At 47.5% G+C, this 25792-nt stretch overlaps 1 protein-coding gene across 1 annotated transcript in view; it reads left to right on the forward strand.

The window, feature by feature from the left end:
* Nucleotides 1-25792, forward strand: part of RGPD4 (RANBP2 like and GRIP domain containing 4) — a 795990-nt gene that overhangs the window by 90326 nt on the left and 679872 nt on the right. The window contains exon 9 of the mRNA XM_085622637.1: nucleotides 14500-14709. Within this exon, the coding sequence (XP_085478763.1) occupies nucleotides 14500-14709 (210 nt within the window). The remainder of the gene's footprint in view (nucleotides 1-14499; nucleotides 14710-25792) is intronic.

The following is a 25792-nucleotide window of genomic DNA, read 5'->3' on the forward strand; positions in this document are numbered from 1 at the left end:
CCTTAGTAGATGGTACCCCTGGTACCTAGGGCATGGCTACGAAAGAGGGTTCCTTAGGGCTGCAGCAAATATTGTGCCACCTTATGGGCCCACATACAAATTCCACAGATGGCTATTGCAGGCTGCGTGACGTAGTTATGTGAGGACATGTCTCCATGAACAGATATGCCCCTGTGATGTCAAGTTCTATTGATAGATATTGCAGGTGAACAGAGAATCCATCTTAAGGTATGTCCTGGGCACTGGTCAAAACTATTTCCCCAGCTGCATAATGGCTTCACTGAAACATATGGTGTTTGGATAAAACACCTTGTATTAATAAACCCACACTGATTCCAGTGATGAATTTATTAATACCTGCGCCCAAAGGGTACCTTAGAGGTACCCCTGAATGCTCCTAGTCCTCTAGTCTGCTGTCTGACTGGTCCTGTCCAGCCTGCTAACACAGACTAGTTTCTGAGCCCCCAGGAGGCAATAGTCCTGCTGTCAGAGGTCAGAAACAATGTCTGTGCTTGAAAGAGGTGTTTACAACTCCTTCAGCAGGAAGGTTAGTTGATTATCATTTCAAGGCAGAGAGCTTGAAAGAGCACACTGCCTTTGATAAGTGAGTCTGGGTTCGCCAGACCTAGAGGATACAATCCCCAGGACAGGTGAGAAATTAGCAATGTAAGGAGGCGTGCTGCACATCCAGGCTAGTCACACCCCTAAGGTGGGCTACGTGAAGTGAACATGAAAATTAGTTTTCACCTTCTTGGTTGGGGTGAAATTGCGAACTCTGGGACATGGTGATGCCCACTCCTCACATGAAGTGGTCATCTTGCGGGTATGGTGACCCCAGGGGTAAGTAGCCCATTGGCTACTACCCTTCACTCCCCTTAACGCCCCAAAATTGAGTATTTAGATGGCCCCCCTGAAACCAGTAAGTCCTATTTGACTACTGGGAACCGAGGAGGAAAAATAGACCTAAGAGAGCGAAAACTGAAGACCGACTCCAAATACTGACACAAAACCCCGCCAGGCAGCTTGCACTTCGACCAACTTGGCCAAGAGCTTAACATCCTCCCCAAAACCCTTGGAGGTTTGCACAGCCCCTCTGCAACCAGGAAAGAGCTCCCTTCGAGTAGAGGAGCTGCTCCCCTGCATCTGCATGCACTGCTAAGCATCTGCTGGTTCACAGTGTTCATAGCCTTCGGGCTCACCGAAGGAGCAGCACGACAGAAGAAGGTCTTCATGCCCAGGAGGTCAGGTCTGTCTTCTTGCTATTTTTGGAGACTCCAAGATCCCCAGGCACTGGCCAGCAACAATACCCTGGGAGAACCAAAGCTTGTTGGTGGTCCAGTCCGCACTCCAAATGCACAAAGCACGACCTACCATCGACGGATGTCCGGATCCACCAGACCAGTACCGAGTTTGGCCCTTCGGCCCCGTTTCCCATCTTACCAGGTTACCAAGACACAGAATGAGCCTCTAATCAACCGTGACCTGATGCCTCAAAACACCCATGCCCCACAGCCTCTGAAGGAGGTGACGGTGCCAATGTGATCCTGAGACCCTCGAGACCTGAGCCCACCCTTGGTTTGGCCTGGCGGGTCCCCCAGTCTCCACCTGCAACCTCTTTCTACAGGGATCGGGAACCACGAGTCCCTCCAACAGCGCGACCTGGCCGGACAAAGCACTGCACACGAGTCCACCAGTCCGATTTAGTGGTCCAATGGTGTCCCTGTGGGCCCAAGACCCTCAAGACCTGAACCCGCCTGTGGGTTCAACCGAACTGGCCCCCCAGTCCCCGCTTGCAGCCTCTTTTCAACAGGACTGGTTCCCATTGACTTGAACAACTGGACACCTGATACCGAAAAACACCTCTTCCATCAAACGCTCCAGAACTGACTGAGGTGACCTGTTCTGCTGCCTTGGACCTTGCCCCATACTTACCCCAGTCTAGAAGAACAGTCCTGTAAGGTTTTGCCAAGTGACCAAATTCAGCATATGTTGTTCTCCATAGGATAACATTACCACTGTAAAAAGATAAATACAGTGAATTTTCTATTATTTGAAAAATCACTAACTCAAAAAGTACTTACTTGATTACGATGATCTTGGTTTCTAAATTCATATAAAATTCATATAAATATATATATTTCTATAAATTGGTGTCAGATTTCTTTACGGAGTTTGTCTTGCTTACTGACTGTGTGTGCAATAAATGATTAACACTATTTTCTGATGAGCCTAAACTTCTCGCCCACAATACCGCAAAAAAATAGCATTTGGGATTATTATTATCACCCCTGTAAACCAATAAGGGTCGCCTAGACTTTCTGGACAGTGTATCTCATTTTGGTGCACTACATAGATAGCCAACTTCCTACAGGATATCCCAATCAGTGTGAAGGTCAAATTCCAACTCCTCTGCATCTGCATGATCCAATCTCCGTAGGGGGTAGATGCAGGACTTCCCTCAGTTTACTTGCAGACCTGCCATGATTCTGAAGGGATCCAGAAGAGCAGAGAGAGCAGGCATTCCCCGTCTAGGGTTCTGTAGGTATATCAGGACATGGTCCACTTACAACAAGACTATGTGCCAGTGAGGCCCCACTGCTTTGCCCTAGTCCGGGCTTCACACCTGCAAAAGAACGGTCAGGTGTTCCATAGCCAGTGTGAAGATTATGGGAGAAAGGGAACAACCCTGTTGCGTCCCTCTGCCAAAGTCTAACTGATGAGATATTTTACGTCCAGTCCACACTCTAGCAAGCGGTGCATATAAAGTGCCATAACCCACCCTAGGAACTCTGGACCTATTTCCAGGGTCTCCAGGACAGCAGCGAATATGGCCATCCAAGGGTGCCAAAAGCTTTTTCAAAGTCCAAGGAGACCTTTGCTGGGAGTTCCACCAACCCTGCAACTGCACACAAAAGGTGACATAACCTGCACTTGTTATAGGAGGGTGACCTATGGGGGATGAACCCACATTGATCGGGGTGGACCAGTTTCTGGAGGAGCAAGAGAAAATGGTTCGTCAGCACTTTGCTCTGGATTTTATAGTCTATATTTAACGCTGACAAAGGCCGATAGAAGCTCACCTCTAGATGGTCCCTGCCAGATTTGGACAACACCACTGTAAGGGCCTCGCGTAAGGAGTCGGGCAGCCGACCCAGCTGATGTGCCAGTTGACACACCTAGACCAATTTGGATGTGAGGGTCACTCTAAACAATACATAATATTCTATGGGGAACCCATCTGTTCCTGTGACTTTTTATTGCAGGCCACCTGGCATATTGCTGCCTGTATTTCCTCGATCTGTATGGGTTGCTCAGGTTCCTTTAATCGTAGGGGGGTTTGTGAGAAAGTGCCATCTTTCTTGCATAGGTATGCCCCCACTTTTTGCTGAATGTACTTTGACTGAGTGTGCCCTGGGCTCCTGCCAATCAGGTGCCCAGGGCCTATATTCCATCCCTAAAAACTGTGCTGAAACCTAAATCCAAATCGGCAAACCCTGGCCACATGTCAGAACCTGGTAAATGGTACACTAGGTACCCAGGGCTTGTGACCAGGGAAGGCCTCTAAGGGCTGCAGTACTTATTGTGCCACCCTTAGAGGCCCTGTACCCTGACACACACACACACTACCCTTGCAGGCTGCGTGTCTGGGTACAAGACAAAACCGAGTCGACATGGCACACATCCCTGTGTGCCATGCCCACACACACACACTGCCCTGGCATACATCAGCCACCCCTCTAGCTGGGTGCCCCATGCCAGTGGTGTGGGCACAGGTGCATGAGCCCTTTGCCCCTCCAGTACCCAGTTCCATTCCTGGGCACTGTAAGTGCAGTGCTGCCATTTAAGAGTATATGGTGCTGGGAGATCATCAACACGAACTCCACAGCACCATGATGGCTCCACTGAAGACTGAGAAGTTTGGTATCAAACTTCTCAGCACATTAAACCCGCACTGATGCCACTGCAGGATTTAATGTACAATAATGCATGACAGAGGGCATCTTAGAGATGCTCCCTGAACCTAACCTACAATCAACGTCCTGTCTGAGGGGCTGCCTAGGCTGCCACACAGCAGACATGTTGCTGGAGGCCTGGGTAGAGAGCCATCTGCTCTCCTGGGTCTGCAACAATGCACATCCTGGGAGAGGTGCTAGGTCTCCTCCCCCAAGATGGGCAGGGGAAGCTTCAAAGGCATGCCGCCTTTTGTGAGCTCCTCCAGGCCACTTGCTGTACTCAGCAACTGGCCCCTACCGGTTCTAAACCCCCACTCTGGCGGGAAGACTAGCCGGGAACCCCAAAGAAAGGACAGGGGTTGTGCCAGCCTCTGCCAACCCCACCCCTCAGGTGGGGGGGAGGCAAGGTGAAGCACATCTCCGGGCTCTCGCCATCTTGAAGATGGGGAGCCCTGCCCAATCAGGACTAGGACACTGCCCCCCCCCCCCTCCCACAGGAGAGTGGCAGGATAGGGGGTGTACCCACCCCAGGGCAGGGACTCAGTGGTCCCTGCCCTTTACCTACCTGTAACGCCCCTAGATTTAGTATTTAGGGGCACCCTGAACCTTCCTTCCTTGGATAGAGATTCCGAAACAGCAAAGAAGATCAAGACGCAAGAAGACCTGCCGTGCAACTGCTAACCAGAGGAAGACACCAACTGCTTTGGCCCCAGCCCTACCGACCTGTCGACCCTCGAACCTGCTCCTGCTAAATCCCGGCATCTCCCGTGGCCAGCAACCTCACAAACCCCGGAGCACCTGGCTACCCTGTGACTCTAAGCATCTGGGACTCCCACGAGCAGTGGTACTGCTCAAAGCAAGTAACTGACCCCTGGCATCAGCCAGGAACCGCAAACCCTGCACACTCTGCACCCGCCAAGCCTGGCCTGTGCTGGAGTGGACAAAGACCACGAGGGCATGCCCCCGGCGACTGCAACCCAGAGTTCAGCAACCAAGGACCCACCTCGATGCTCCTGACGACGCCTGCAGCCTCAGAACCAGGGACCCCTCCCAACTGCGATCAACAGAGGGTAAGATTTCCCGACACCAAAAGACACCCCTGCACCCGGCGCCCTGCAGCCCCCTGTGCCCAACTCCTGGGTACCTACCTATCCTCCAACTACCCAACTTACCTCTCGAAGTGGTGGTCGCACCTGAAGAATTTTTGTCCCCGAGCTTGCAGCCTTTGTTCGTTCTTGAGCTTCTCCATTGCAATCCATTGAGCGCCCGACTGCTCAAAAGCACCCTGCACCCAGCCGCCCGAGTGCCCATGGCAGTGCAACCTCTACTCCAATCTACTTCCCCATTTGCCCTGAGCAAGTGACCAGGAGCCCAGCTCCCACAGCCGCGTGGCCTGCTAGCCAGCAGCCACCAACTAAGGGCCCCCTGCCTTCCATAGGATAACATGGGGCCTAACTCACTCTGCACCGACTGCCCCTGTGCCGCTGAGGGTGTAACAACTGTACTTACCTGACCCTGGGAGACCCCTGAGTCTATGCCCAGAACCTTAACTCTGCCAGTCGAGTACTTACCCAAAAGCCAATAACTCTTTCCTTCCATAGGGTAACATTGACTGGTATCACTTGGAAATTCTTCTAAGTGTGGAGTTTCTAAACTTTAAAATATTCACCTAAAATCCACAGAGTAACGAAAATACTCACCTGCTATCAGGAGAGATCCCAGTGCTGGATCTTGGTGCCCGGCACCGGCCCTGAAAAGTAATTACAACCGTACTTACAGCTAACCCAATTTTCTTCCATAGGGAACCATTGACTGTTTATCTGTAAAATTTCTTCGAAGTGTTGATTTTTGCAAACTACAAATATTCTTTCAAAATCGCACCAACTGTGAAAACGTAATTACTTACCTGTTTTAGATGGATGTCCCATTGCTGAACCTAGGAGTCCAGCACTGGATTACAAAAGTAACGAGAACCTACTTTACTACCTGCAACTTGAATTTCCTTCCATAGGATAACATTGCCTGGTTTTTGCTGAAAGTTTCTAAGTGTCGATTTTCCAAACTTACAAATATTCGTTAAAAATCGCCTGTATAACCAAACCACATTCTTACAACTGTGTACAGGTGGTACCCCAGTGCTGGATCCAGGATCCAACACGGAGTTAGAAAAAGTAACAATAACCCCACTTACCTGCTAAGTGAAATTCTTCCCATAGGATAACATTGGTGATTCTATGAGAAAAAGTTTCCAAGTGTCAACTTTTAAAATACCAAAATATTGCTTAAAAATCACAACTGTAACCAAAACGCTTTTACTCAATTGTTTACAGAAACTGTCCCAAGACTGAATCCAGGATCCAGTCCTGTGGTTAGAAAAGTAATCCTTAAAGTAACTAATTGCATTTAATTTTAATTAGAAATTCCCATTGAGCTCAATATATTATTGTGTTTGAAATTGTGTTGCCAATTGCAACAACTGTGTCTATTGCACTCAACAGCCTACTGCATATTGAAAGTATTTATATAAAGCCTCTCATTCAGAGAAAGTATATTTTGAAATCTATTTGTTGGTTCTAAAATAAAACAACCATATTTTTTTTATCCAAAACCATTGGCCTAGAGTTCAGTTCTTGAGTGTGTGAGACCATTTGCTGACTGAGTGTGTGCAACAAATGCTTTACACTGTCCTCTGATACTGCCTTACTGCTAGACCAAGCTACCACTTTAGAGAGAAAGGTTATATCTAACTTTAGCCTCTGCCAAACCTCTGGGGACTGTGGACTCTGTGCACACTGTACCTATTTGGGAACAGTATATACAGAGCCACTTTCCTACATGTTTAAGGCGGGGAAGGGCAGTTCCGGGGATGTAATTCCATAGGCAGTCTGGAGAAGGGTCAGGCCAATACAATGTCTTGTAGTAGTGGGCAAAGACCATTCCTTTGTCTGCCTGGGAGTTCACTATGTCACCTGTGGGAGTGCGAATCACCCCAAACATAGTCCTAGGAATCGCAGAGCTCAGCCACGCCAACGTGCAGCCCGGTGTGTCCCCATCTGCGTGTTGTCAAGCCAGGGTCGCCTTATAGTCTTTATTGTTTAAGTGGCATACCTCTTCCCTATATTGACCCCTCAAGTCCCGCAGTCGTGCACGAGCCTCCCATTGATCGCCTTTGGACCCTTGCTCTCCTCGAAGTAATTTAGTAGGTAAGCACTTATGGTGTCCCTATACATCTCATCGAGGAGGGCTTCTGTCTTCAAGCGCCAGGTAAGCATCTGCTTCCTAGCCTCCCCCCAGTGAAAGGTCACCTTAAGGGGGGCTAGGGTCTGACATTATCCAGCCCAAGTGCTCTGAGCTCTCCACTCATGGCCAGAACTCTGCATTGCAGAAGAGATAGTCAAGCCTAGTATGTATTTGGTGTCCAGGGGCGTAATAGGAGTATCCAGCATCCCCCGGCTGGCCTAATTGCTATATATATTGTGATTTTGTGTCATGGTTGCCCATTGCCTAATGTGATTTTCGCCTGAGGGCCCTGCATCCCGGGTAGGGAGGGTACCGACCTGTCCAGATCAGGGCACTATACACAATTTAAATCCCCTTCCCGCCGTCTAGGAGCCAGGGAATCTGTGAATAAAGCTGACGACAAGGTGCACTGGAATTCACCCTGGAGCATATTTGGTGTGTATAATGAGACTAGCGACAGGGAGTGCCCATTCAGTGCACCTTCCAACAATACAAAGCAGCCATCCGGGTCCACCAGTGTTCTATGCTGTACAAATGTGATTCCTGGGCAGTCTAGATCTTCACTCCTGTAGCAAATGCAGAATACTTAGTGCCAATCAACCGCCCATTCCAACGCTGGGAAACTTTAGCTAACCCTGTGGCAGTGAGTTGTGTCTCCTGCAGGCAGGCTATATGTATGTGCCTATGCCTAAGGTACACATAAATTCTATGACGGCATACAGGAGTTGTCATACTCCTTTTATTCCAAAACAATGTATTGAATGTGGTAGTCATTTTGTAAAGAAGGTGCCCCTCCTTTGGGGCTTGCTAATGTGCGTTCGCAGCACAAGGAACCCACTGCCCCCTCCAGCGTTAAATAACAAGCAAAATGGAACAAAAGCACCCGCTCCCTTGGCTTGGACGTTAACCCGCATTGTGCCACAATTTCCCCAAAGGAGCATGTATTAACTAAAACATGACGTTAATGCTGAACAGTACTTGCGGAAGTCCTTGAGGGGTCAGGCCAAGATGTGTATGAAGCAAGCTCCGAAGTTCGTCTATAACAGCCCAAGTCCTCATATGGAGCTTGCACGCTCCATAAATTATTACTTCCGGACAAATCTGAACTTTGGGTGTCCACAAAGTGACCATCCCACCACCCCCAGCACAAGCACACAGAAGTTCACTTATTGGCAGGTCAAGATTCACTGTCATGGAAGCTGTCTTTGAGGCGACCTTACCAATGCAATGGTAGGGCCTCCATCCCTGGCCACCAAGCACCCCCCCCCCAGCACGGTTTCCTGGTTGGTGTCCTGTGCCAGCGCTTGAAATAGATTAGCTCCATGAAGCGAGACCTCTGCCACCTCTTGTGGTTATTCTCTTGTAGCCTGTTCATCGAATGGGTGTGACCAAAATATACGCAGGCGGGGGCATTTGGGTCTCCCATCCTCGTGGATCATTGCCTTCCGCTCCTGTCTGGTCCTGAACTACAAAAAGTGACAAAGAGGGGCAACATTTACATCCAGCTTTAAATTTACCTTTATTCTGCCTTGGCAATGCTGCCTTTCATTTGTTATGTTAGACAGCTTTAAATAGAACTTGTGACTGCACCTCAACCACAACCTATGTTTTATTTCCCTCGAACAATGTTGCCTTTCAATTCTTTTGTTAGACAGCATGTTCAATTTTTTTTTTTAATTATGGTTTTGTACATATCATAGGTATTGCCTGTACATAAAACCAAAAGAGAGAGAAAAACAGAGCAAAGACTCCGGCATAACGTCCCAGTTCAGCCACATAAACAGATTATACACTTTCTCATTGTTCCTCCCAACCACCTAACCCCACCCACAACACACAGCAAGTGTAATCCGGTGCAATGTTTTAGTCCGTGCCCGTAGACCGCATGTTTGCTACATATGGGGCCAAATGTTTCTTGGTCTGGAAGCCAGAGGTAATTCTTCAGCGTATGTTTCCAATTTAGCCTTACAATATGCTAGATCTTGCAACCAGTCAGAGTGTTGTAGAGCTGTCCTCCCTCCCCAACTCTGCGTTTGCCCATTAGCAATGATACTGATATTAGTTTGCGTAAGGCCTAGTAAACAAGTTCAGGGATTACAATCTATGTGTATTCCTACCATTTTGGATAGGGTCTGCGTAACCCGCCCCCAGTATCGGAACACCGGACCACATGCCCATGCCAAGTGCAAGAAGTCCGCCTCAGCTGCCCCACACCGCACGCATGAGGCCTCGGTGCGCAATCCAAATTTGTGAAGCTGAAGATGGGAGTAGTAGGCTTGCTGCAAGAACTTAAAATGTATTATCTTGAGGTTGCAGTTAGGTGTAAGCCTGTCCAGTAGGACACAGCAAAATTCCCAGTCTGTCTGCGATAATGGGGCGTCTAGAATCGCGTCCCACCGCTCCTTGACCTTGTCTATGGACCTACACCCCTCATTCTGGGAGGAGCTGTATAGTTTAGTAATATTTTTTTGCGATCAGCACATGAAAGCAGGGTCTGCAGTGAGGTCAATGAAGGTGGTTCCTTGGGGAAAGCATGGGTATAGTGACTTCATTGCTGCCCTCAGTCTATAGTATACAAAACTCTGTAACTGAGTGCAGTGCCGTCCTCCCCTGAACCCCCTGAGTGTGAGAGAAGATCACGCAGGGAAAGTGTCGTCCATGGTTTTTACCCCGGCCTCTTGAAAACTAGCTAGCGCCCCTGTCTCCTTTGTGGCTGATAAGGATGGGTGGTGTGTTAGTGGAAGTAATGGAGTGTATAATGGAATTTTGTTTGCTCTTTTTCCGAGTGCTTGCCATGCTCAAGTTATGCTATACACCGGGCAAAGGGATTTAAAATTGTTGGACGACCACACATAGGGTAATATTGCGCTGGGGGGGGGGGGGGGTGTCAGTGGGCTTCCTCATATTCCACAGCAGTGTGTGCCATGTATTGTTGGGGTGAAACCAGTAGTGAGTGAAATGGACCTGAAGTTAGACCGCTTTAAACAATAGTTGTGACTGCATAAAACACAGGATGTGTGCAACGTACAACGGAAAATGTTATATTTCAATTATTTTAGCTTGTGGGTGTGTCCAAAAAGTGACCAAACTGGCAAAATTTACTTTCAGCTTTAAATGTACTTTTATTCCACATTGAAAAATGCTGCCTTTCATTTAAGTTAGGCAGCTTTAAACAATATTTGCACCTGCACCTCACCCACAACCTGCATTTTATTTTCAACTTTACTGTTCCAAAAAGTGAGCTTCAAGGACACAATTTTACTGTGCTTTAAAAAAAAAAAAAGAAAATAGCATTCTTTCTTACCTCAAGCACACGTTACCACATTTGAGGAACTGGTTGCCTGTTATACACACATTTTGTGGCATTCCGGTGCCTTTGAGATAAGAAAATATGCTATCCCACCTATCGTCACTTGCAATGTTAGGGGGAAAATTTCAGTAATTTTTTTTTACATGCTACTTCCCTTCCACATTTTAATTCAAAGCTCATACCATCCCTCATGCATTGATAAATAATAAAAGAAAAATGGCTGCTTCATAGCAATTTAGAATAAGACTTTAAACCTGCTGTACAACTACTGTACTACACAGCTAAAATAAATGAAACCAGTAGCTCTTACAGGGACAATACCTATTGGCTTTACCAATGCTTGTTCGCTTATGTCAGGGCACCAATATTGGCGTGGCTTGTACCTTTGGCACGATTTATTGCCTGTACATCCCATTGAAATCCGAACTGGCAGTTAGACGGGTGCTGAGGCGCAACCTGTTTTGCAAAGGTGAGTCATTTCCTCCTTTGCTTACTGTATTGTGTAAGTTACTAGTTTGGTAATCCCTAATTGAAGCATGTCAATTTAAGAAGAATCAAATGTTGGAGAAAAAAAACTTTGCTGTCACTACAATTTTTCAGCGTTGCTGTCTTTCATAGATTCTCTTTCACCCACTCTCCTTTATGTTCATTAGGCAATCAATTGTCTCTCAGACAAGCTAGGAACATACGACAGTTGGTGTTTCTGTGGAGGGTTGAAGCCATAAGCCTCTCCACTTTATTGGCTGAAATTCCGGTCGCATAAGGCGGTGGATTGGCTGCATGTAGTCTCACTTTGTTTGACTAATTAAAGTTCCCAGCCTGACTGAGGAAAATTGAAGCAAGTGAATATTTGAGCGATATCGACACAGAAGAACTGTAGTCACAGATAAGTAACTTTTTCTTCCTTGGAAGTGTTATTGACATTCAGCCAATCACTGCTTCAGACGTTCTCCAATTAGGAAAGGAGTGGTAGATCCACCTCTTCAGAGAACACTACATTTCCACATCTGAATCACCATTCTCAAACATTGTGCTTCATTGTGTACTATACTGAATTGTAACTGTGGGCAGCAGCCTTGTTCATTGCTCCATTCCACTCAACTGGGTTTGTGCTCGACAATTTCCTTATTGATGTACAACAACAATCATAGTGAGTGTCCTATAGTAAGTTTGTGGTAATAACAAAGCTGTAGCCCACAAACAGTTTTTTTGCACGGTTTGCAGTTGTCATTTGTAGCCTTTCATTCAGCTGTACTTGTTTTTAGGTCTCGGCTAGCGAAGGCTGCGCTTGCGCTGTCTCGCTCGCGAGATATAATGACTTGGAGAAGAGGGGCTTGAACCCGCCCCTCTTCTCCCCTCTTCTCCATTGGCTGGCCTCTTGAATGCTGGCCAGCCATTGGAGAAGAGGTCCGTCACTCCAAACAGGCCCCGTCCTTTTCGGATTCGGGGGCGTGTTTTTTGCATCTTTTCTAATTATCTCCTCCAGCCAATGGCAAGAGGAGAACACGCCCCCGAATCCGAAAGCGCCGCTGCCTTTCTCCGAGGCATTTCTGCTTCGCCTCGGAGAAAGGCAGTGGTGTGCTCGTCCTCTCCCCCACTCCTTTCCGGAACAAAAGAATCTAATTCATGAATGAGACTAACCGAGAGTCCTGTAAAGTGAGTATAGAACACAATATGTTTGCCTTCTGCCATTCACGTAAAAAGATGAGCCTCCACGACTGAACTTCCTAAAAGTAGGAATAACAATATGGGATGTTCTTGCCGACTTAAAGTACCTCAGTGGCTTATATAGAGCGCTTAGAAGTCAAGCGGATCCGTGTAACTTGCTACAGAGGAATTGGCTTTCTTGAAACAAATGCGGAAGTTACGTCGGCCTTAGCAGACACGGGACTTGTGATTTTCATTTCATGATGCTCGTGCTGATTTTTCACAAGACTTGGTTCACACGAGGCAGTGAGTCACTTTTCTTGGCTCGTTTTCAACACGTACACACCCACCCAAAATCAACATCTTAGATAACCCGAGAGTCCAGTGTTCGAGGGCAGTCGAGGACTTGAACCTCAAGTAGTCAGCTCAGACGACCTCCATACATTTTCTATGTTTTGAACAGTGTAGTGCATTTTCCAAAAGTGTGCAGGGCATAATTTAGTGCCTCTAGGCGCTTTTGACGAATCAGATTTTAATTCTCTTCACTAAGGTAAAGATTAATGATCATGTACATGATTACGTATGGCGCTTCAATACTTCGAATGGTTTGTTTGTTTCCTTAAATTCGGCCCAGATGATGTTATAGCGCCTCAGCTGAAATAAAACAATACAATTGCCTCCTGCTGGTTTTCCCTCTCGGGTAACCACAAACACGAGGTAACCAGTAGGGACAAAGCTAGATAGTACAAAGGGTGCATCTGCACCAGGGACCAGAACTCTGAGCCTAATGGACGTCATTACTCTGAGGAGCCCATGGACGTCATTAGAGCTGTTTTGGGTTGCCACAGGATCAATGGCTGTGACGGCCATCTTCCTTGGCTGCATTGGGGCCTCGTGCCCCGTAGATGCGTCACTCGGGAGCCGTCGAACGGAGGCTGCAGCGGCGCTGCCTCCCTCAGGTCTGTGTACACCCACGGGAAGCAGAGGTTACATCAGCCGCGCTCTACAGCGCCAAGGCCAGCCTTTGAAGGTGCTACCGAGCGGGGGCTGCTCTGTAGAAGTGTGATGTACTCGCTGGATTGGACCTTTAATGGGCCACCCAGTAAATGTAATAAATCCCTTTCCCCCGCTCGAGTTCTGCTTCACTAGCAACGAAGATCCGCAAATATCCTCTTGTCTGATGTACAGGTGGGCACTGCGAGCTCGTCTGGCATTACGGACTACTAGATCGTACTTTTAAAGGGACAGTCCATAAATAGAAGGAATTACAGCCCGGCTTCCTTAGCTGTGCCTCATTAGCAGCCAGGATCCGTAAATATCCCCTTTGTCTGATGCACAGATGGGTGCTGATGTCTTTTCTAACGTTATTAACTAGATCGTACCTTTAAAGGAACTTCCAGTCATTCAATCACTCAGTATTTGTAAAACGCACTGATCTCCACGGTGGTATCCAGGCGCTGAACCGAAATACATCACAGCGAGGATCCATGAATGTGCTATTTTCGGGTCTGTCTGTTTGGGTCTTAAACCCTCTTGTGACGTCATTCTTTCTTTAAAGGGGGCCTGAGCTCAGGGTCAGCAGCTACAAGAAAGTATTTTATCGACAGCACAGTGGAGGGCCCTTTGTACGTGGGTGACTAATTGAAGCACGTCATTAACACAACAAATAAATAATGAAGGTAGGTGCTGGGGGGGGGGCCTCTCCCTGTGCACCCCAAAGGATATTTGGCGATAGCCTCATTCATTTCCGTGAAATGTAAATATATGTTTGCCCCCTCAGTGGGTTTTGAGGCTCATTCTAAAGCTGGGGCGTTAGTCGCCGCGTGGTTAATAGAGTTTGAGGACTGATGGTGTGGGTAGGGGGGACTGACAAAGCAACCCTTCCTTTCTTTTCAGGGAGCTCTCTTAAAAGCGAAGAATGAAGGGCAGTAAAAGGGGAGCGTTTTTAGGTAGGAAACCTGCACAAAAATAGGTCTCGCATTTGAGAGAGATTAAGCTATTGACATTGTAAATAGCAATGCCGTTTCTTTAAATGTTTTAAAAACAAAAACATAAACAAAAATAATGTCATGAGCAATGCCAATAGCTCAAACTTTAACAATGCCGAGACCATTGCATTGTAAATGCTTGTTTCATGTTTGTCCCTATTAGTTGTTTTCTTCATTTCCCTGTTTGCCGTTCGACTGGGTAGTTTTTATACTGATTATATCTGGGGGAATTTATATCTTTGTAAACTTACTTTATAAATTGTTTGTTTTGATTGGCTTCAGGAAAAGTTGCTTTGATGCATATTAAATGGAAATATTGGCAATTGTGACGCATTTTCCTGAATCTGTTATTATTTAACAGGGCACATGCTACTAAATCTAATTCAGAACCAGCCTGATTTTTGCAAGATGGTTGTGGAAACCTTTGCTAATAAAAGCGGACAAACTGCTTTGTTTGAAGTTTTGTTTGATGATGAAGCAATGATGGAGCGGTCTTTTTTGGGATGTGATGACATCAAAAGGGTGGACTGCAGCGATCCTGAACTTGCTGAACTGGCCAGAAGTGATAATGGTAGGAAACTTCTTTGAAATTACCAACACTCCCTGCTGCAATTGTTTCCAGCTTTTTTTGTTTGTTTTCTGTCTATTGTACTGTTAACATACATTTATATTGAAGGATTGTGTGCTCTTTTTAAATTGTTGTACCTTTATTTTTATGACCCTCCCTCCCTAGAAATCTGATAAGCTATGGTTATGACATTATTTGGAACCTCCGAGAATCTTTGTCTGAAATTAGATTTTCTGTAGGGGCTAGAAATGGGGAGGGGGGCTGATTATATTGGAAGATTAAGTAATTCAGGCTGTGGGACAAAACTGGTTACATAGTTGTACTATTCAGATAAATGTAACTGTTACTAAAGCCTCATTGTGGAGTCAAGACTGACCTATATACTGGAAAAAAAAAAGTATCCCCTTTTTTGTGCTGTTTTGATGATTTTTTTTTTTTTTTTGGGGCGGCACGATTGGACTGGAGACAGACTTCTTGCACAAGTAACATTTTGCATAAATTATAGCGTAGCTACAACCTTTTTAGAGAGTACTATGTTTTTCAGGTCTCGCCTGAGACCACGCATGAGCTGTCTCATTATAGACATTTTGCTTGCTTGCAGTGGGCTTGGAGCTCGTCCATTGCTTACCATTGGTTGGCTTCGTCCCTCATTTCCTTGTTTCTCTCTGGGTGGTGTGTGCTGGCTTAATTTCCTCTTTGTGCGTTTGTCCCTCTCCTGGAGAATGGCCCAAGTACTTGTGTCTGTCTACTGCTCGCCCTTTCGAAGCATCTTTTTTATTTTCGTTGAAGCATTCGATAAGCGTGCAGGTGTTTGTAGGCTCTCTCCCTCTTATACTTCTACCCCTGTCCCTTTCAATGGTGTTGTGTGCCCCCTCCTGTCCTGTTACATATTATTGATTGCCCCCTGCCTGTTCCGTGTTGTTGCTTGCCTCCTCCCACATCCTGACCCTCTTAGTGTTGTTGCTTGCCTTCTCTTATTCCCCCATCACTCTTCGTATTGTTGCTTTCTGTTAGGGACTTCTAACCGCTGATTCCTCGTGTTAGAATATTTCCCAGGCGTCAGACTGTATCTAGAAAATCTTGAGTAATACCTCTGCGCGCCAGTAGGTCGCTTCACTGGCTCTGCATCAACGTAGTCTGCGTTAAAAGGTTGGTGCGCAATTCCACATAGGTGCCACCCGAGAGCGCTGACATTAGTTCCTTTTGATCCAGAGAGCTACCTCTGTCACCACCTCCCCACACCTAGGTACCCAGCTTTCCTCACTCACCACGCTGCCCATGAGAGTTTGGTGCCGATCTTGGCTTCCAAAGTCAATCATAATGCGTTCCCTACCACTCCACCAACAGGTAATTCAAGAGGCTGGTCACCTTTGGAAAGAGAATTTCCTCTTCTACCAACCTAGCTTTGCTGTTGGTGAACACTGCATACTTCTTGGCCAGTATTCCCACATGGGACTCCGTTTCTTAAGTGCTGCCCGTTCTCCTGGAGGAGGCCTGGGCCATACTGAAGCAGGTCATACTTGATGGCTGAGATGCAGCAAAGTTGACCATCCGGTGTGGATTGAACACCACTAATTCATTGGGCAGGGCCATCGCATCCATAGTGGCACTCCGTCCCCATGCCTGGTTGGGATCAACTGTCTTTTCAGGAGATGTCTAGTCTGCATGAATGAACATGCCCTTTGATGTCCGTGCCTGTTTGGCAACAAGCCCGATACAGCGCTCAAGCGCTTCAAGGAGAGTTGGGTTACTGCCAGGTCTTTGAGAACCTCCTTGGCGCGGTGCCAGCCACACACCTCCTTTAGTCCGTTCTGTGGCTACGGTAGTGGCTCCAAGCTGCTTCCACATCAACCGTACCCCCAAGGCCATCAAGCTTCCCTGCTGTGGGCGTGTTTCCCACAGAGGACTTGGGACTCAAAGCCAGCGTACTCTCCAGCCCTCAAGCTGCAGCAGACTCCAGGCCTCTTAAGCATGCCCTCAGTACAGCAGGGTCACCCAGTTGGTGGCACAATCAGACACCACCTGCCCTAGTGGCAAACAATAACCTCAATCAAGATGGTTCCTCAAATTGTTAAACAGGGTTATGCTCATCCATTTCTGGAAACCACCGTCCTCAGGCTGACAGAGAACCACCACTCCTTGCTACGTCAGGAGGTGTAGAATTTTCTGGTCAAAGGAGCCATTGAGATGGTACCTACATCAGAAGTAGGTTGTGGTTGCTATTACTGCCACTTTCTGGTGCAGATAAAGGACTGAGGCCTCCATCCTATCCTAGATCTTTGCCCTCCTAGCGCCTTCATACGATAGGTAAAATTCAAATTGCTGGCCCAGGTCTTGTCTGCCCTGGATCCCGGAGACGGAATGTTAGCATTGGGTCGTCAGGACACTTATTTCCTCATTCCCGTCCTGCAGGTCCACAGGCATTACATACGGTTCATGGTGGGCCAGGAGCATTTCCAGTTAGCTGTGCTGTCTTTTGGCCTCTCCAGTGCCGCACGGGTTTTGATGAAGGTGATCGTGGTGGTTGCAGCACATTTTCAGAGATCAAGGTTTCCAGTCTTCTACTTCTTCAGCAACTGGCTGATGAAGGCGGGCTCACCACAGGCAGTTTTCACTGACCTCCAGACTACAATTAGCTTCCCCTATTCTTTGAGGTTCACGATCAGTGTGCCAAACTCACGCATGTCTCCTTTTCATACACTCCCTTTCATCAAAGTCAATCTGGACACAATGCAGTTCTGCGCCTACCTTTTACAGCGTCCAGGACACTCTGGCTATGATCCCGGTGTTTCTGCCTCAGTCCTGGATCTCAGTGAGACTGACTCAGAGACTGCTGGGTCTGATGGTCTTCTGCATCTTGGTAGTGAATCACCCTAGTTGTCACATGCAGGGTCTTCAGTGGGATTTATGTCCCAGTGGGAACAACACCAGGGGAATCTTCCCAACCTCTTTCAGATTTCGGAGGAAATTGAAAAAGACCTGCAGTGATGGTTGATAAACCTGTGATTGGGTGAGCAGCAGACCCCTCTCCCTTCCCCACCCAGAGCTGACTATGTTGACAGATGCCTCACTTCTGGGATGGTGCAGCCTTCTGGGAGAGGTGGAGATCAGAGCTCTATAGGGAAGGCACAGCTGCACATCATCCTTTGGGAGCTGGATTTGGGAGAACCTTGTTTGATGCATTCGCCCCTGCTGAGAATGGACATGTGTGCACATTGGAGTTTGCAAAGCGGCTCTTGCACGTAGACTAATTCCATTTAGAATGGAACTGGGAACCCCTGTATGCCTTTCCGTAGATATCACGATTGCCCAGAGTTCTCAAGAAGATCAGAATCAACCGGGTCCAAGTCGTCCTAGTGGCTATGGACTGGGCAAGGAGAGTGTGGTATCCAGAACTCCAGGGCTTGGTAATCTGTCCTCGGATCAGGCTGTCCTTTCGGATCTCCTGGCACAGTAGCAGGGCAAGGTTTGGCACCTGAACCTGCGCTCACTCCTGCTTAATGCTTGGAAATAGCGAGGCGACAACTGAGTATTTTCAATCTTTCATCCGAGATCTGTGATGTTATTCTGACAGGCAGGCGTCCCTCAACAAAAACCATACATGGACAAGTTTGTGGTTTGGTGCTCCTCACAGCAAGTTGAACCGCTTTCTGACTCTCTGTTGGAGGGGATGCTTGTGTTGTCATTAGCACAGCGGGGCCTCGCCCTTGACGCTGTTAAAGTGAATGTTTCTGCCATTTTTTTTTTTTTTTACTTTTCAAAGTATTTCAAAGTATTTTATTAATTTTATATAAGCAGATACATTAGCATTTCTGTTACAAGGTTAGCCAAACGTAGTTTGAAGAGCAGTGTTTACAGGTACTTTGAGATATGTGTTTCGCTAATCCCTTTTGGCTTGACTTTGCTGGAAAATTAGGCACAGCATGATAGAAAGAAAGAAACAGAAAGAAAGAGGTGAAAGAAAGGATACAAGAAAGGTACTGTAGCAATGTGACCAAATGGGCTTATAGCTGCGTGCCAGAGCCGCCACCCCCCTGGTTAGCTTGTGGCGAGATTGGTAGCCATGTCAGTCCCCCCGGCGCCCCTTAGGCCATGGTAGTAGCGTTCAATCTCTTGCCCCCCCCCCCCCACCGCCCACAGGGGGCGGGGAACCCGGAGTGTCTTCATGGGGGTACGTAGGAGTCTAGGTACGTGTTGAGTGACTTCCACATCCCCCTGGTTGCTGGCCTCCAGGGCGAGTTCTGTAGTGCGATGTTATCTGCGCCTCTGAGGTGCGTCACCCAGTTGACACAGCCTTTGTATGAGGTCTTAGTTGTGTCTTTCCAATTGGCCAGGACCATTTTTACCGCCGCAGTCAGCAGTAGGTCTTTGTCATGATCTGATCTTAGTTCTGTGGTCATGAATGCAGTGGCGAGGGAGGAAAATTCAGCTGTTAGTGTGCAGCCCAGTGCTTTATGAAACCAAAGATTTTCTCCCAGAACGTTTTGAGTGTTGGGCAATAGTAGATAAGATGTTCTAGGTCCTCCTTTTCCTTTCTACAGTTCCAGCATAGGTCATCTTCCCTGAGGCCTAGTGAGAATAAACGTGCAGGAATCTAGAAAGCCTTATGGAGTAACCAGAATTTTGTTTGTGACCGTACCGGGGAGATTTTTTTACGTGAGGCAGAGGACCATAATCGAGCCAGTTCTTGTTCATTAAGTGTGTTATTGCTTTGTTCTATGTAGTATTTAATTGTCTTGTTAATTTTGGTGGAGTTTGGGCGTAGAAGTTTGTAGAGATGCGATACCTGGTGACCTAGTTTATTGATATTTGCCATGTACTCTGAGATTGACGGTTTGGTGGGCGATAGTTTGGCTTTGGATAGGGCTGCTTTGATTTTCAGAAAGTTCTAGAACTCAATTTATGCTAGGTTATGCCTAGATTTCAGTTCGGCAAATGTGGTGGGATAACCCCCTTCTTCCAGTTGGTCTGGGTGGGAGATGCCTCTCTATCCATGTGTCGAGGGCTAGGCATTTCCCCTTATATCTGATATTGCTATTGGCCCAGAGCTACTCCAACTTAGAGCCCTTTATGCTGTTCTCCATTTTCTTATCTATTCTTAGTAGGGCAATTTTTATGTTTTTAAAAATGGAGCTGGTGGTGTGAAGTTCCTTATTAGCTGTTAACAGCGCCATTGGGTTTAAATTGTTCAGTATGGCTCTCTCGACTTGTAGCCATACTGGTGTGTATCCCCGAGGGGGTGAAATCCAGTAAGCCCCTTGTTTTGCCAGAAATGCTGTTTGGAAGGTTCTAAAGTCTGCAAAGTTTACTCCTCCCAGTTTTTTCTCCAGTCTTAATTTTTTGATGCTTATCCGTCCCTTCTTCCCTCGCCATAGGAATTTAGTGATCAGGATATCTACCTTACGGTGGAAGTCATCTGTGAGTGGGAGCATGCTGATCAGGTAGTTGATCATTGGGGTGATCATCATTTTGATCGTTTTGATTCTGCCCCACTAAGTTATAAATTTAGGGGACCAGGCCTCCAAGAGTTTCTTTAATTTTTCTAGCAATAGTTTCTCATTGTGGCCTAGTGTGCTCATGAGGTCATTTCCAAAGTGTATATCTAGATATTTGATCAACCTTATTTGCCAGGCCCGATTCCCCCTAGTATGTCCCTAGTGCAGTAGATGTTCAGGGGTTTGCATTCTGATTTATCCCTGTTGAGCTTATATCCTGAGTGTCCTGAGTATACCTCTATGGAGTATATCAGGGCCTCAATTGAGATCTTTGGTTGCTCCGTTACAATAAGAATGTCATCCGCGGATGCGGCCAGTTTTATTCCAACGCCATTAATATTGACCCCTTTTATTTTCGTGTTCGCCTTGATGTCGCAGATCAGGGGTTCCAAAGCCAGCAGAAAAGTGAGGGGGACAGTGGACAGCCCTGTCTAGTGCCGCGTTGTAGCGTAAGTGGTTCGGAGAGTGACCCATTAATGACAATACGGGCTCTTGGGTCCCCATACAGAGCCATCACCTTCCGCATACATCCTTCACGTAAGTTGAAGGATTGCATGCATTGGTCCAGGAAGGTCCATGATACCCTATCGAAGGCCGTCTCGGCATCAAGGATAATAGCTACAGCTGGCTCGCATTTTTTGGCTGTGTGCACTAATATGTGGCAGAGAAGTCTGGTGTTGTCGTTAGACATCCGGGTTCTTAGGAAACCCACTTGTGAGTTGCTTATTAGGTTGGGTAGGACGGAATTTAGTCTGGTTGCTAGGATCTTTGCATATATTTTGCAGTCCACATTAATGAGGGATATGGGTCTGTAGTTCTTGGGTGACATCTGATTCTTGCCCTCCTTTGGGATGACTATTATGTTGGCTTCTAACATGGATTGTGATACCATCCCATTTTCCGCCCAGTAATTGAACACCCTCTTCATGGTAGGTTTCAGCTGTTTCTAAGAAATACTTGTAAAAGGTGGGTGTTTACCCATCCGGCCCGGGGCTCTGTTATCTTTCATTGATTTGACAGCCATTTCAATCTCGGCGATGCTAATTTCTTGCCCTAATCATTGTGCCTCTGCATCGGATAACTTTGGAAGACCAAGTCTGTTGAGGTATTTTGTGCGCGCCTTCAGATTCAAGGTCTGGTCGTTTTTGTAGAGTTCCTGATATAACTCTTGAACGGTCCTGAGGATATCTTTGTGTCTTATGTGGGTTTTGTTGTTTGAGTCTGTGATGGATGAAATAGTAAATTGGTTACGTTTATGTTTCAGGTAGGAGGCTACTAGCTTCCCCGCTTTATTTGCTTCGCAGAGGTTGATGGCCTTGTATTTATTAAACCACAGTCCGGCTGTCTCACTCAGGATCTTGTTATATTCGTACTTTTTTTTTTGTTCGGTCCGTTAGGAGTTTGGAATCATGAGTGGCCCTGGCATGGGCCGTTTCTATGCATTTGATGTCCTGCTAGAGCTGAGTCCGCTGTAAGTTTGTGATTTTGTTTATTTTGGATTTAATATCGATTATTGTGCCTCTGATGGTAGCCTTCAGAGCGTCCTATAGGGTAGTGGTGCTAGTTCCCGGTGAGTCATTGTGTCTGAGGTACTCCAATATGGCCTCCTCAATCTTTTTTGTTGTTGTCGGGGGCAGCTAGGACGTCGTTGTTAAACCACCACCTCCGGGGTGTGGCTTCCTTATGGCTGCCGCTAAGTTTTAGGCTGATACATCAGTGGTCTGACACTAACCTAGGCGCTATGTCAGAATGTTCTATTAGATGTGTGTGGGGTTCTGTGATTAGTATGAAGTCTATCCTGCTGTACGAGTTGTGTGGGTTGGAGTAGAATGTAAAGTCCCTAGTGTCCGGGTGCTCGAGACGCCATGGGTCTTTAAGGTTGAATTTGGAGCAGATATTCTTGATTGTAATGTGTGCATTTGTGGGTTGGTATTGGCAGGATGGCTGCCTATCTAATATATGATCCAGAGGCATATTAAAGTCCCCCGCCACCACCGTGAGGTCGTTCTGTGGCAGGCTATCAAGCTTGTGTGAAATCCCTTCCCAAAAGGTAGGGTTGTCTGTGTTTGGGCCGTATATGTTAGCTACGTGGATAAGATCCTCCCCCCTTCTCAGGTGAGTTATCAAGAGTCTACCTGCTTCATCATGGTACTGTGATTCTAGAGTTAGGTTGGATCTTTTAGATACCCGTGTGATTACCCCTCGTTTCTTCCTTTCTGCTTGTGAGCAAGCCACCTGTGAGATTCAGTTACCTTTCACTAGCTTGGCATCCCCCAGGGAAAGTTTGGCTTCTTGTAACAGGACCACATCTCCTTTAGTTTTAGCTATGTAGTCTAGGATCGTCTTGCGTTTAATGGGGTGGTTGAGCCCTTTGACATTGAGGGATACTATCTTTAGGTCAGAAGCCAGGTTGAGATTGTTGGTGGGTATCATTATCTAGGGTGAGGCATATTTGGTAAGCCTAATCTATGCCCCCAGCTCTCGTTTGTGCCAACTCCTCCCCCTCCCGCACGGCCACATGATGTGGGATGGGTGTTTGCCTTGTGTTAGCAACAGTGTTAGGTCTCTCTCTTCTAACGGTTAAGAGTACCCGGTTGAACCTTCTTGTCAAGAAAAATGAGGATAAAGATGTGAAAGTGGAAAGGAAGACAGAGAAAAAAGAAAGCAAAGAGCTTAGTAACCCTCCCCACGCCCCCCTCCCTCCCCTCCCCATCACAGAAACATCGTATGCTGGGTGTGCAACAACAGGGTCGCCGTCCCGTCTCACAGGGAGTTGTTGGTTAGTAGTTCTGTGTCTCTAGGATCCTATGATCCCAAGAGGGTCCACATTTTCAGTTTCTTAGCTGTGCTATTTCTTTGTTAGTGCCCCGCCCCTATCCATTGCCCTTGTGTCTTTATAGGGAAAAAGGATATGAAGATTGTCTTTTTGCTGCCTCTAGGGCTGGGAGCTGGGCACCTCCCTCAGCTGTCGGTTGCTGGTTGTCGAGGTAGAGGTGCCCGTTTGTACCGGTCTGCGTATCCTTCGGGCAGACTACATGAGTACTTTAAGGTACTTGCGGTGTCCTGAGGTTCCTTTGAGGTAGTTAGAGAGTGTTTGTTGAGGTAGCTAGTGAGGTAGATCATGTTGTTACAGTAGGTGTTTGTTACGATTCTTGTGTAGGTTTTGCTTCATTCGCCCCCCCAGCTCCGGTGAGGCTCTCCTTTTACTGGTTCCTGCTTGAGAGGTCTCCATTTCTTGGCGTGTTGGGCCGTCCAGGTATCTGGCTAGGTCTTTCGGATCGTCGAAGAGGTGGGAGCGTCCGCTGTCGTGTATCCTGAATTTGGCTGGGCCAATAAAAGAGAACTGTATGTTTTTCTTCCTCATTTTATCGCGTAAGGACAGGAAGCCCTTTCTAGTATCCACTGTGAGTTTAGAGTAGTCCTGCGTGAAAATAATCTTCTGCCCATTCCATGTAATCTGGTGTTTTTTCCGTGCAAAATTGAAGATGGCTTCTGTGTGCTGTGATCTCAGAGGCTTGCTGATTATTGGGCGAGCGTGCTCCTTGTTGTGGAACTGAAGGTGGGGACTCTGTAAGCTCTGTCAAGCTCAAACTGATGGTCGAATTTTAGGTTTGTAATTTTGGGGACCATATCTTCGAGGAAGGCCACTCATGAGCCTGCCTTGTCTTCCGCCCCCTCTGGGACACCTAGGATTCTGATGTTTCCCCGCCGGTTGCGGTCTTCCAATTCCGCCGTTTGTTTCTGGAGTGTCGCTGTAATTTTTGTTCGAGATTTCAGCTCCTTGTTCACGTTCAGATCCGCAGCCTCCATATCGCTTATTCTTTGTTCTGCTGCAGTTAGTCTATTATTAACTGTATGCATGTCCGCCCTGACTGCTGCTATCTCTAGCTGTATTGCGTCTGTGGTTTGCTTGGTTGTCTTGGCTAGGTCATGTACATCTGCCAGTTTTTTTAGGATCATCTCTAGGGTGCCGTTGATGTCTGGCTTCTGTTTGAGTGGTGAGTCGGAGAGTGCGGGTTCGCCCTTGTTCTTTTTAAACTGTTGCTGGAGTCTTACCTCGCTCCCCGCCATGTTCGTGAGTCTTCTCTTTTCCTGGTAAAGTTCAAATCGCCCTCTTCTCCTTCCCCCTGTGCCTGTGCTTGGCCCGCTGTGGGTTCGCGTTGTTTCCTCGACTGTCTGCCGGAGGTGTTTGGGCTCCACTGTTGCCCACTGTTGTCCCACAATCTATCTTCTTGTTGTGCTCAGGTACTGTTTCACTCTAGTGGCTTTTCTGGATCACTCACTTCTAGTGGGTTTCCTTATCTCTTCCCGTAGCTGCCAGGGGTCGTATCTCGTATGGTGGAGCTGTGGGACCGTGAGGGCCTGCTGGGCGGGTGGCTGCGTGGTTGTTGTGAGGCTCTTGTGTGGCCTCCCTCCTGCAGGCCCCTCAGGTTCGCCTCTCTACTCCCTTGTTTTTTGATCTTGATAGCAGTCCCTCACCTCCCTCACTCCTCGCCGGGCTTCCTGAGCTCTCTGTTCGCACTGCCCCCCAGCTCTGGTGATCCCTCTACGTGTACTTCTCGCTGTTGGCTCTCTACCGCTGCACTCATTGCGGTCCTAGCGTAGCGCCTTTTATACAACCCACAGGTACCTCTGCGTTTGTACTCACAGTAGATTATTTTATATTTTTTTAAAAGGCCGCTTCACACAATTTGGAACTGCTCACTCCGCCGAAACTCTGTTAAAATGGCGTCGATGTCTAACTCGCTGCTGGTCTGTTTTGGTTTCGATTTTAAACCGCCATTACCCATTGTCCTGCCGAGCTCCTGTTGGAGTTTTGCTCAGTGTCACTGCAGCGCTGTAGTCTTCGGTAGTCTTCTCACTTCTTTTGCGATGCTTGTTGACTGAGTATTGTTGGCACTGCCCTTCCGGTCCTTTTTGCTGAGCTCCCACCTTACCCCTGCTTTATCGCGGCGTCGCCACAGCGCTGGCGGTAGTCTTCTTGATCGCCTACGAAGCATGCGGTCCTCATGCGAACTCCCCTTTATTGTGCAACTCTCAAGTGCCTACGGTGCTTGTTGGGGTGCTGGTGGCTCCGCCCTCCCGGTCCACTTGCTATCTCCCTTATCCCTGTGCTTTATCGGTTGCGCGTAGTCTCCCTTACCCCTTGTTGTTCTTGGCTGGGCCGTATGAGGGTTTTGTAGACACACCGCCTTCCTGGTTTGGCAGAAAGCCGCTCTTCACCGAATTGGGACTTGAGTCTTCTCGCTCACCGAAAACTCTGCTCTCTAGCTCCCTGCTGAAAATGGCGGCGGCGTTTGTCTCACCGCTGGACTGTTTTGGTTTTGATCCCAGTCCGCCATTACCCTTTGTTCTGCCGGCCTCCTGATGGGATTTGCGCTGCTCCACCCTGGTGTCACTGCTGCGCTGATGGTAGTCTTCTCGCTCGCCTATGAAGCTTGTTGGTGCCACTCCGATCCGTCTGGTTGTGCTCATATGTAGAGGCTGATTCCCTCTCCTTTTACGCTACTCCACATCGATCCACCTTCCAGCAACCTCTGTGTTCGCACCTCCTTTACGTGCAGCTCTATGATGCTGCTCCCTGGTTTTCG

This window comes from Triturus cristatus, chromosome 8, assembly GCF_964204655.1.
Source record: "Triturus cristatus chromosome 8, aTriCri1.1, whole genome shotgun sequence".
Taxonomy (NCBI): Eukaryota; Metazoa; Chordata; class Amphibia; order Caudata; family Salamandridae; genus Triturus; species Triturus cristatus.